Consider the following 12360-nt stretch of genomic DNA (forward strand, 5'->3'; position numbering starts at 1 on the left):
TCCCTCCCAGCATCAGAGTCTTTTCCAATGAGTCAACTCTTTGCATGAGGTGGCCAAAGTACTGGAGTTTCAACTAATAGGTAAACTGTAAGTGACACGTCCAATCACTCAACAGTGAACAACTGCAGGATTAAAATTCAGGCCTGACGCTAGGATTCCTTCCTTGGGTGTATTATTTCCCACTATACATACATATAATGCTAGAATAAGGCTATTCGACTGAACTAAACAGTGTGTTTAGTGAAAGAGCTCAAAGTATTTGGTTGTTTTGGAATGTGAAACAAAATATAATTAAAGACAAGTGAGTGTGTACAATAAATTATATAAGATTTGAGGGAGGAGAACTGTTGATATATTTGCTTTGGTTTGTAATATCTGCAAATAATGAGTGTGGTAAGAAGCAATTAAATGTATCAAAATTTGGACAAAGTTCAGTTTAACTCATTTAAAAAGATAGTTAAAAGGCTTTTGAATTTCTGTGACAAATGTTACCTTATTGTATGACTATAATTCAATTTTATCTTTGTTAAAATGCCAAAAGGATCTTTGACTATTTGGTCTTCTTCTTAAAATATGGACTGAACCTTTACTTACATTGTGGGTTGTCATCTGTCCACTTAGCAAAGGTCCCGTATTTCCCTCAAATAACTTATGCTTCGTTATTGCATGCCCTAACTTTGGCATGCCCTTTATTATTTTTAGATAACAAAAACAAATGTTTTTCACTTTTTGAGGAACATAAGTTCTGCTATTTTTATTTTAAAAGTGTTTATCAGTATGGTTGATAATAAAACTAGAATTATTCTCTGTTCTTAGATACCTAACTCTCCAAAATTAAATGACCTATATACCATAACATTTTTATGTTATCTTCCAAACATAGGATACTAAATTAAGAAAAATAAAAATAAGTTTTTTACATCCTAAATTATGTGCTATTCCTCAACAAAATATCAAAAGTTGTCTCTTTCATGATGCAAACCTGACTGTAGCACTTACAAGCAAGGATAATACAATTAGATATATTATGCTCTATATCACTTTTACTCTTTTCCTTGTCTTAAAATATCAACAATGTCTTTCACAGAGCAAAAGCTTTTCATTTTCATGACGTCTAATTTATCCATCCAGTTTTCTTTTAAAGATGATGCTTTTGATGTTCCAAGAGCTCTTTATGTAATCCAAGGTTACCACAATTTTCTACTATATATTCTATTAGAAGTTTTATAATAAATAAAAAATTTAATTTAGGAGTTACATATTCCTTTTCTGATGCTCTTTCTTTTTCTACAGAGATTTGAGTTTCTCACCTATATTGTTTTCCTTCTCTCTGAAGAACTTCTTTTGATGGTTTTTGCAATTATAAATAGTCCACTCTTTTCTTGTATGCGTGGTTTCTAGACTGATGGGAAGTCTGATGTAATTCTTATCTTTGTTCTTCAATAGGTAAGGATATTTTTCCTCCTGGCTGACTTCTTTAGAGAATTTTTTGTGTTTGATTTTCTGCAATTTGAATGCAATATGCCTAGGTATAGAATTTTTAATAATTATCCTGCTTCATGTTCTCTGAACATGAAGCATTACAACAAACAAAGCTAGTGGAGATGATGGAATTCCAGATGAGCTACTTCAAATCCTAAAAGATGATGTTGCTAAAGTGCTGCACTCAATATGCCAGCAAATTTTGAAAACTCAGTAGTGGCTACAGGACTGGAAAAAGTCAGTCTTCATTCCAATCCCAAACAAGGGCAATGCCAAAGAATGTTCAAACTACTGCACAATTGCACTCATTTCACATGCTAGCAAGATCATGCTCAAAATCCTCCAAGCTAGGCTTCAACAATACATGAACTGAAAAATTTCAGATGTTCAAACTGGATTTAGAAAAGGTAGAGGAAAACCAGAGATCCAATATCAACATCTGTTGGGTTACAGAAAAAGCAAGGGAATTCCAGAAAAACATCTGAAACTCTGCTTCACTGACTACACTAAAGCCTTTGACTGTATGAATCACAACAAACTGTGGAATACTCTTCAAGAGATGGGAATAGCAAACCACCTTACCCGCCTCCTGAGAAACCTGTATTCAGGTCAAGAAGCAACAGTTAGAAACAGATATGGAACAACACACTGGTTCAAAATTGGGAAAGGAGTATGTCAAAGCTGTATATTGTCACCTCTGATTAGATTACGGTATTTGAGGTTTGTTTTTTCTTTAAATATTGACCTTGTATTCTGTGTTCAAACTAAACTCAGTCCTAGGATGTTGCTATAGATTCCCAGGTATTTTATATGATCAGTTTAGTTCAGTCAGTTCAGTCGTGTCCGACTCTTTGCGACCCCATGAATCGCAGCACGCCAGGCCTCCCTGTCCATCACCAACTCCCGGAGTTCACTCAAAATCACATCCATCAAGTCAGTGATACCATCCAGCCATCTCAGCCTCTGACGTCCCCTTTTCCTCCTGTCCCCAATCCCTCCCAGCATCAGGTCCTCTGCAAATAGAAATCGTTTTATTTCTTCCTTTCCAACACCTATACCTGTTTCCTCTCTATTGTACTGGTGCGGGCTCAATATAATGTTGACTTGAGTGGTAAGATATCCTTTCTTTTTCCAGGTCTTGTGGAAAATGAATTAATTCAGTCTTTCACCATTAGTATAATGACAGCTGTAAGTATACCAGAGATTACTTCTATCAAGTTAAGAAAGTCTTTACTTTTTAGTTTACAAAGAGTTTTTTTTAATGAAAAATGGAACTGAATTATATCAAATGATCTGCATGTATTGAGATTATATGACTTTCTTCGTGTATGTTAACATGATAAAAAATCATTCATTTCTAAACTGTAAGCACCAACGTGTATTCTCATGATAAAACTCCTTTAATTAAGATATGCTCTTTTTACACGTTGTTGGATTTTGTTGAGGTTATTTCAGTCTATATTCATGAGGGATATCAGTCCTGAGGTTTATGAAAATGCCTTTGTTTGTTATCAGAGAAATACTGGGCTGATCAAATTACACTGGGAATTATGCTCTCTTGTTGGATTTTCTAGAAGATTATTTGTGGAATCAGTATAATTTTTTTCTTGTACAACCGCAGAATTCACCAGTGAGCACACCTGCATCTGGAATTTTCTGTTGAAAGTTTTTACACTACAATGTTAGTTTTTTTATGTATTTCTTATTGAGTTTTTCAAAAGATAAAATTTATATTTCAAGGCAGGACAAACAAATTTAAGGATAAAATGCTCTTTCTCTGTCCTTTGGCCCTCCTTCCCCCTACCCCACCCCTTCAATGTGCAATGTGCTTCTGCCTTGAACATCAACAAGATCTCAAAGATGGGAATGAGTGCTTTACTGGAAACATCAATTTTTACTTTTTTCTGATGCTACTAATGTGATGTCTTAAAAGATTAGCATTCTTTCTCAACTCTGCAAGGGTTCATGGTGACTTTCTGCTCACTTTATATGTGCTTATCTGGTCTATTTATCTTTGGTGAATGTTATGTAAAATGTCAGCATGTCTTTTTTTTTTTTTTGAAAAGCACTTGTTAATATTTAATTAATTTCCCAGCATGTGGCTTTAAGCCACCAGGAAACAAGCCCCATCTACATGCTTAATCTCACCTCTTCTGCTGAAGAATTTGGCTTTCATGATGACAGGCTGCTCTGGGAGCTTTCCCTTCCTAGTAAATAGATCACACCACATGAGTAATAAGAGCAGCACCAGTCTTGTTCTTGGCAGCATTTACTTGGGTCTGCTCACTGACTCGGAGAAGGTGATGGCACCCCACTCCAGTGTTCTTGCCTGGAGAATCCCAGGGATGGTGGAGCCTGGGGGGGCTGCCATCTATGGGGTCACACAGAGTTGGACACGACTGAAGTGACTTAGCAGCAGCAGCTCACTGACTAAGGTCCACAATTTATCAAGGTCGATAGTTGGGCAGAAACTCTGGTTCCTCTTTTAGTGGTAATGCCTCATACCAACTTTCCCAGAGTACCCTGGGTGACAGCTGTCCAAGTTGACCCTGTGGTGATGCACGCTACCCGCATTGCCTCAGCCTCCTAGGTGTTTTCGGTGTTTGCCCATGTGGCTGTGGTTGTGGCTCACGTGGTCCCTAAGTTTCTGGGTCTTCCTTAGTCTGGATGGCATGTTGTCGGCCTAGACGAGAGAGGTCAGCATGTCACTGTGATGTATGATCTTTTGTCTTGAAAACCTATATGACTATGCCTTGAATGTCAACTACTAGAACAGTTCTCAGAGCTTTTGAGAGTCTGTCTCCTGGTTATAATCTTCAGTTTGGCTCAAATTCTCTTTTTAAAAATTTGATTGTTAATTGAATTTTCATGATACAAAGAATTGTTCCATTTCATCTAAATTGGCAGATTTATGCACATGGACTTAAATACTACAACCATGCCTAATTTTACAACTGGATTAACAACTGGTTCTGAAAGCTCTGAAATCTATTTAGTTCTTATGAGCCAATACGAGCTCCACTATTCACTTTCATTATTACCTTTGTTAATGACTGGAGGGTCTGAATTGATGAACATTCTTTCATTCCTAATGTTTGAAATTTGTGGATTTTCTTTTTGTCTTGGTCAATTGACTAGATGTTTATCAATTTTGTTGATCTCTAAAGAATAAACTTTTGTTTCATTGATGTTTTCTATTTCTCTGTTTCCATTTCACTGATTTGTGCTTTTTATTTTTTTTTCTCTTCTGTTTACCTCAAGTTAAATTTGCTCTTTTTCTAGCTTATTAAAGAGGAAGCTTACATTTTTTATTTGTAACAAAATCAAATGTTTCTTTCCTAACATAAGCAGATAATCCCGGAGTTTTTCTCCAGTCACTGCCATAGTTGCATTCCACCAATTTTTAAAAAACTTTATGCATTTTTTGTTGTGCTGAGTCTTCATTATTGTGTGTGGGCTTTCTCTAGCTACATAATTGGGAGCTACCCTTCTTTGCAGTGTGCAAGCTTCTCACTGTGGTGGCTTCTCATTGTTGAGTATGTGCTCTAGGGGCATGGGCTCAGTAGTTGTGGTACATGTACTTAGTTGCTCTGTGGCATGTGGGATCTCCTCGGACCCACAAAGGGATCAAACCTTTGTCCCCTGCACTGGCCACAGGATTACCAGGGGAGCTCCGCCCATTTTTAAAAAATTTTTATTCAATGTAAAATTCAATGCAATTTTCTCTGAGATTTCTCCCCTTTTTTCTATGAGTTATTTAGAGGTATGGGTTTTTGTTTGTTTGTTTGTTTTAGATTTTGGGAAGTTTTCAATTCTAAAGAAAACCAAATCCAAATTTTGGAGCTTAACAACTCAACAGATATGATGAAGAATGCATGAGACAGCATTTGAAATACAGAAATGGAAGAGAGAATAAATGAGCTGGAAGAAAGGAATCTACCAATGCTTCAGGTGGAAGAGGAGAGAGAGCTAAGATTTCTAAAATAGTTAAGAAACACTACACACAGTATCAGATTCATTAAGAAAGCCAAAATACAGATGATGGGTATACCAGAATAAGAGAAGGGAAAAGGTGGCAGAGCACTTATGTAAAGAAGTAATAGCTGGGAACTTCCTAAACCTGGACATACAAATCCATAAAGCTAAGAGATCACCTTATCTCAATGCAAAATGACCTTCTCCAAGACACATTATAAGGGAGGTGTCAGGGTCCATGATAAAAAAAGAAACTAGGGGGAGAAGTTCAGTATTGCCCAAAGGAATCCCCATTAGATTACCAACAAAACTCTATAGGCCAGAAAGGAGTGGAATGACATATTGAAAGTACTGAAAGATAAAAACTGCTTGTCCAGAATACTCTATCCAACAAAGTTATTCTTTAGATAGGAGAAATTCAGGCTCTCCCAGACAAACAAAGATTAAGGAGTTCATCAGCACTAGATCTGCCTCACAAGAAATATTGACAGGAGTTCTTCCAAGGAAAAGATAAAAGTATACATAGCTCTCAGTAATGTAGGAAACTGTAACTCTAGTTTAGAACAAAGTGTTAAACATTAAGCGATCATATAAAGGTTAAAGGAAGGAGCTTCGTAAAAAACTATAGCTACTACAACGTGGCAACAAACTCATAGAATAAAGAGAGATAATTTCTACAGAGAAAATATAAAAAGAGAGGACAGCGAATTAAGAAAAATTGCTATCAACAGGAAAAAGACTATTTAATCTATGAGAAAGATGTCCTATGCAAACCCCATGATACTCAGAAAACAAAAATCTAGAACACAGATAGTAAACATAAAGAGGAAAACTCAGCAAGCAATCACGGAAAATCACTGAATTACAAAGTAAGACAGAAACACAAGAAAAAAGAAACAGTGGCGATATGGAACAACTAGAAAACAAAAGATAAATTTGCAGTGGTAAGTTCTTATATATCAACAATCATCTGAAATGTAAATGGACTGAACTCACCAATCAGAAGGCACAGAGTGGTGGGATAGATTAAAAAATAAGACTGAACTGTATGGTGTCTTCAGGATACTTGTTTCAGTTCTAAAGATACACACAGACTCAAAATGAAGGGACCGAAGATGATATTCCATGCAAATAATAATCAAAAGAAAGCAAATGTAGTTATACTTATGCCCAACAAAATAAACTTTAGGGTGAAATGGTAACCAGGGACAAAGAAAGTCACGATGTAATGATAAAAGGGTTAAAACATCAACAATACATAACATCATAAATATTGGGTTGGCCAAAAGGTTCATTCATTTTTTTCCCATAAGATGGTTCTAGAAGCACTTGGCTGTCTAACTTCATTTGAAACAATTTTGTTAGATTCTATTGTGACAGCTGTTGTTCAGTTCAGTTCAGTTCAGTCACTCAGTTGTGTCTGACTTTTTGTGATCCCATGGACTGCAGCATGCCAGGCTTCCCTGTCCATTACAACTCCCAGAGCTTACTCAAACTCATGCCCATTGAGCTGGTGACACCATCAAACCATCTCATCCTCTGTCGTCTCCTTCTCCTCCCATCTTCAATCTTCAATCTTTTCCAGCATCAGGGTCTTTTCAAATGAGAAAAATTGCTAGACTATTTAAAAACTTTTTAAAAACTTACCAAAATTGGTGAATTTTTGGGTAGCTATTTTATTTCATCTTTAATGCTTCATAATGATATTTTTTATGTTAATTTCTGCTGTATATCAACATGAGTCAGTCATAGGTATACATAGGTCCCTTCCCTCTTGAACTTCCCTTCCACTCTCACCCCATTTTATCCCTCTACGTTGTTACAGAGCACTGAATGTGAGCTCCCTGAATCATACAGCAATTGTGTAGCCATTTTAATATGGAAGATGGAATAAAAAAGCAAAATTTTCAGCATATTATGCTTTATTATTTCAAGAAAGGCAAAACACAACTGAAATACAAAAAAAGATTTGTGCAGTGTATGGAGACGGTGCTGTGACTGATGGAACATGTCAAAAGTAGTTTGTGAAGTTCAGTGCTGGAGATTTCTAAACAGACTGGAGACCAGTTGAAATTGATAGTGACCAAATCGAGACATTAATTGAGAACAATCAAAGTTATACTACAAGGGAGATAGTCGACATACTCAAAATAACCAAGTCAGGTGTTAAAGATCATTTGTACTAGCTTGGTTATGTTTATTGCTTTGATGTTTGGGTTCCACGTAAGTTAAATGAAAAAGGCCTTGAAAGTATTTCTGCATGCGATTCTCTAGTTAAACATAATGAAAACATTTCATTTTTAAAACAAATTGTGATTGGTGATGAAAAGTGGATATTGTACAATAATGTGGAACAGAAATGATTGTGGGGCAAGCAAAATGAACCACCACCAGCCATGCCTGGTCCTCATCCACAGAAGGTGACGATGTGTATATGGTGGGATTGGAAGGGAGTCCTCTATTATGAGCTCATTCAGGAAGACCAAATGACTAATTCCAACAAGTATTGCTCTCAGACCAACTGAAAGCAGCATTCAATGAAAAGTATCCAGAATTAGTCAGCAGAAAATAATCTTCCATCAGGGTAATGCAAGCCTGCATGTTTCTTTGATGATCGGGCAAAAACTGTTATAGTTTGGTTGGAAAGTTCTGATTCAACTGCCATATTCATCAGACATTGCATCTTTGGATTTCTGTTGATTTTGGTCTTTACAAAATTCTCTTAGTGGAAAAAATTTCAGTTTCCCGAAAGATTGTACAAGGCACCTGGAACAGTTCCTTGCTCACAAAGATAAAACGTTTTGAAAAGAGAATTATCAAGTTGCCAGAAAAATGGCAGAAGATAGTGAAACAAAATGGTGAATACGTTGTTTAATAAACTCCTTGGTGAAAATGAAAAAACGTCTTTCATTTTTACTTAACAGCTTAAGGAGCTGTTTGGCCAACCCAATATTTAATAACTTATTCTCACCACTCCTCTGAATTTAGGTACAAATTCTCTTTACTGAGTCACTGTGTTTCAGGGCAATGCAGTTATTTGCATAAACTGAATAAAAATATGTGCCCCTTTACACTGGGATATAACTGGAAAAACTGATTGTGTTGTAAAGGTCATATCTGAAGGATCATATCTGAGAATAAATGTCATTTAATCGAATATGACAAGTCACCAGTCCCCACTAAGGACACATATATGATTAGTATTTGGAACCAATGCCTATGAGCCTTCCTAGGCAAACTATCTGGTGTCCCCTGTTGTACACGGGGGCTTCCCTGGTGGCTCAGCTGGTAAAGAATCTGCCTGCAATGCAGGAGACCTGTATTTGATCCCTGGGTTGGGAAGATCCTGTGGAGAAGGGAAAGGCTACTCACTTCAGTATTCTGGCCTGGAGAATTCCATGGACTGTATAGTCCATGGGGTTGCAAAGAGTCAGGCATGGCTCTTGTACATTGAGTCAAGATGTTGTACATTGTTTCAGCATTACAGGTAAGAAAGATCAATGACTAGCAGGAAAAGGAAAGAGAAATTTGCACATATTTGTAGCTATAGATGTGAAACCTGGTTCAAGTGAACTTCTAACTTTTAAAGTAGTAGTGAGAAAAAGAGCTCTGGAATGACAGGGACTATTAAAAGTGAAGTTCTAGACTCCTTATATACTCTCTAGACAGAACCTCATTTAAAAGCCTTAGTAGTTGTACAACACAATCTGACTCTAGATTTGCTGATTATACAACAAGGAACCTTATGTGTAGTAATCAACCCTTTTAACTGCACTGATGTAAATCAATAAAGACAAATAACACAAATCACAATGAGAACAGCCTCTAAATAGTCCATAGAGTTTATTCATGATCACAAGAGGGGAATTAATTATTTAAAACTCAGAAACAAGGCTTGTTGAACCCTCCAGTATTATGGTAGCACATTTTTTTTCTTACCAGGCACACCTAAATGTCATCTCTCAAGGGAATGTATCTTTCTTTGAATTATTTATTATTAATTAGGGACAGACTATGTAAAGTTAGATGTTGACTTCTAGAAAACTGATAAAAGAGGAAAAGATTTTTGTGTGGTAGAGATGCAAATGAGTTTTGATATTGAAGAGAACTCTAAAAGTAAACTTTATTGTCACAGAGTATATTAACCAAAACAATACACTAGATTTGTATCCAACTTAGCAATGCAATTTTAGTATTTCTTTGTTGCACTGAGTATTTGCATGTTGGTTTCTCACTTTTCTTTTGAGTGGGGTTTGTCATCCTGCTTGTTCCCACATGAATATGCTAAATAAAACTTGTACTCTGCTTACTGTCTATATGCATGAGAATTACATCTCTGTAATTTTGAGATTTATACTTTCACAAAAGGATATAAAAATGTTCCACACAAAGGGGTTTTACTGGATAAACAGGAACTCAGCTTAAGCTTCCAGAGACAACTCCCAGAATTTTTGTATCTATTTTTATTTCATTACTGATCAGATTAACTACTTAATTTTCACACTTAATCTCAAGAAAAACAAATGTACTAACAAATAATCATCAACTCACCACCATATCAATCCATAATTATACCTATCCAAATGAAGAGAAACCCAGAGTACTTTTTACAAAGAAAACCAATTTTTCTTCGGAAAATTATCCAAACATTCAAATATTTAAAATTATGTGCTATCACCACATTGACCACCAGTAAACATACATCATGCAAGTAAAGAAAACACAAACAAACCTAAAAACAAAGCTGCTTAGATAACCATATTTGAACCTGAGGCTTCAGGATACTCCTCAGTAGCTAAAGCAATAGCAAAACAAAGCATTTCAAACATATCATCTAAATATGCTAAGAAAAAACTGTTAATCCTAAAAGAAGCCACCAAAATTTATTACAATAACATATCTAATCACACCACTTACCATGGAGACTTTTACCAGCCATATGTTACACAACAGATACAATAACAGCCTATTCATCTGGAACACACATTAGGCAAAACATCACCTATGACTAACTAAACCAATAAATGTATTTTAATAAAGCATCTCTAGTTTCTATGCATCTATTTATTCATGTATGATGAGACATGTACAGAGCCTACATATAGACACTTGGGCTATCAGATTGATCCCACTACCTTCATATATGGAAATAGTGCTTATAGTTTATGTACTCATACGGTAATAAGTATTCTGAGGTGATACAGTCATTACAAATCAATCTTTAGCTATTCCTTGTATTAACACTAGTTAACAGAATACATTTGAAGTGGATAAATTTACCCTCACATAGCTCTTTACTTCTCACTATTTTAACATGAAAAAAGATTAAATGGATCCTCTAGATTAACATTAGAGATAAATAAAATTCCATTCCACCTAGTACATAATCAAAAGTATTTGAAAATTGTTTTCCTAATTACACAATTAACTGATAAGAGAGCTATTACTACAGCTGCCCCCAACTATCTTAGCTCTGCTGCCACAGGTGCTAGCAATATGAATGCTTGCTCAGATATTTGTATGCCCTGCTCAGATATTTGTTGTCAAAATCAAAGACTCAAAATGAGTACATCTGATTGATAAAACCGAATTCATGTACATTCCCTCTGGACATATGATAACCTAGAAAATGTAAGTTTGGTTTTAACTTTCTTGAGAAGGCAGGCTTGACTTTTATCACATGCAAATTTGACCTTTTGTTTTACCTATTTAAAATATTTAGGATAATTCTAAACTCTCAAACTTGTTATTTAAGCAATGCTATAGTCTCCTCATAACATATTTTCCTGATTATTCTATCTGTTTCTCCCATCTCCTCCCTATCTCTGCTTCCCTTCTTTGTTACACATTCATACACACACACAGACACACAGAAATATATCTCCTCTTGCTCCAGTATACTATAATCTCTGAAACAAACCACCATCAATTCATCCATGCCCATGGTTCCTCTTAGTAATTATCTTATTTTAGTTCAAATGATACCTTTGCATAAAATGAGTAGACTCATTCACACTTGCATCAAAATTACACTGTACACAGTGTACTTATCTCCAGGAGCAGCATATGACCATACAAGAGGGAGTAAATGCAGATTTTTTGACCTGGGGAATGTGTCTTACCCATGAATCTGCAAACCATTTGCCTGCATTCAGAGTTGACAGGAAATCCCAATAAAAAAAGCTACTCTGTTCATCGGAGGCATTTGGCATGACTTCCAAGATATTGGTTGTTCTTCTCAGGTCATAATCGTGCATGAGGAAAGGCACCTCATCCAGGCTGCATGCAAAGGGGAAAAATAAGAGAAAGGGTCAGTAAATTGAATTCAATCCTCTTGGCAGACAGGGTTCTCAGAAAGTCCACCAAGGTCACAAGTCTTACTCCTACCCAATCTCAGCAAGTTCAGTTCAGTTCAGTTCAGTTGCCCAGTCATGTTGGACTCTGTGACCCCATGAATCGCAGCATGCCAGGCCTCCCTGTCCATCACCGACTCCTGGAGTTTACTCAAACTCATGTCCATTGAGTCGGTGATGCCATCCAGCCATCTCATCTTCCGTCATCCCCTTCTCCTCCTGCCCCCAATCCCTCCCAGCATCAGGGTCTTTTTAAATGAGTCAACTCTTTGCATGAGGTGGCCAAAGTATTGGAGTTTCAGCTTTAGCATTAGTCCTTCCAATGAACACCCAGGACTGATCTCCTTTAGAATGGACTTGTTGGGTTTCCTTGCAGTCCAAGATACCAGCAATTCATAGTTGATGTCAATATTTTAATGCCCTAGGGATCAGCATTTTATGGTGTGTAATAATAATGTTTATGATGAAAGAATAGCTTCTCTATCCATGAACTTTTTAGAATGGAGAGAAAGATAGGTAGAGTAGTGACTTGAGAGTAAAGTGAATGGGG

General features: G+C 36.3%; 1 protein-coding gene and 1 pseudogene across 7 annotated transcripts in view; both read right to left on the reverse strand.

Moving 5' to 3' along the window:
* LOC133226897 (glycerophosphodiester phosphodiesterase domain-containing protein 4-like) overlaps positions 1-12360 on the reverse strand; it is a 136383-nt gene that overhangs the window by 50578 nt on the left and 73445 nt on the right. For all 7 annotated transcript variants that reach the window (XM_061380959.1, XM_061380957.1, XM_061380960.1 and 4 more), the window contains one exon: positions 11580-11736. In XM_061380959.1, coding sequence (XP_061236943.1) covers positions 11580-11736 — 157 coding nt within the window. The remainder of the gene's footprint in view (positions 1-11579; positions 11737-12360) is intronic.
* Positions 3432-4221, reverse strand: LOC133261393 (large ribosomal subunit protein uL15-like; annotated as a pseudogene).

The sequence above is a fragment of the Bos javanicus genome, chromosome 15 (genome assembly GCF_032452875.1).
Source record: "Bos javanicus breed banteng chromosome 15, ARS-OSU_banteng_1.0, whole genome shotgun sequence".
NCBI lineage: Eukaryota > Metazoa > Chordata > Mammalia > Artiodactyla > Bovidae > Bos > Bos javanicus.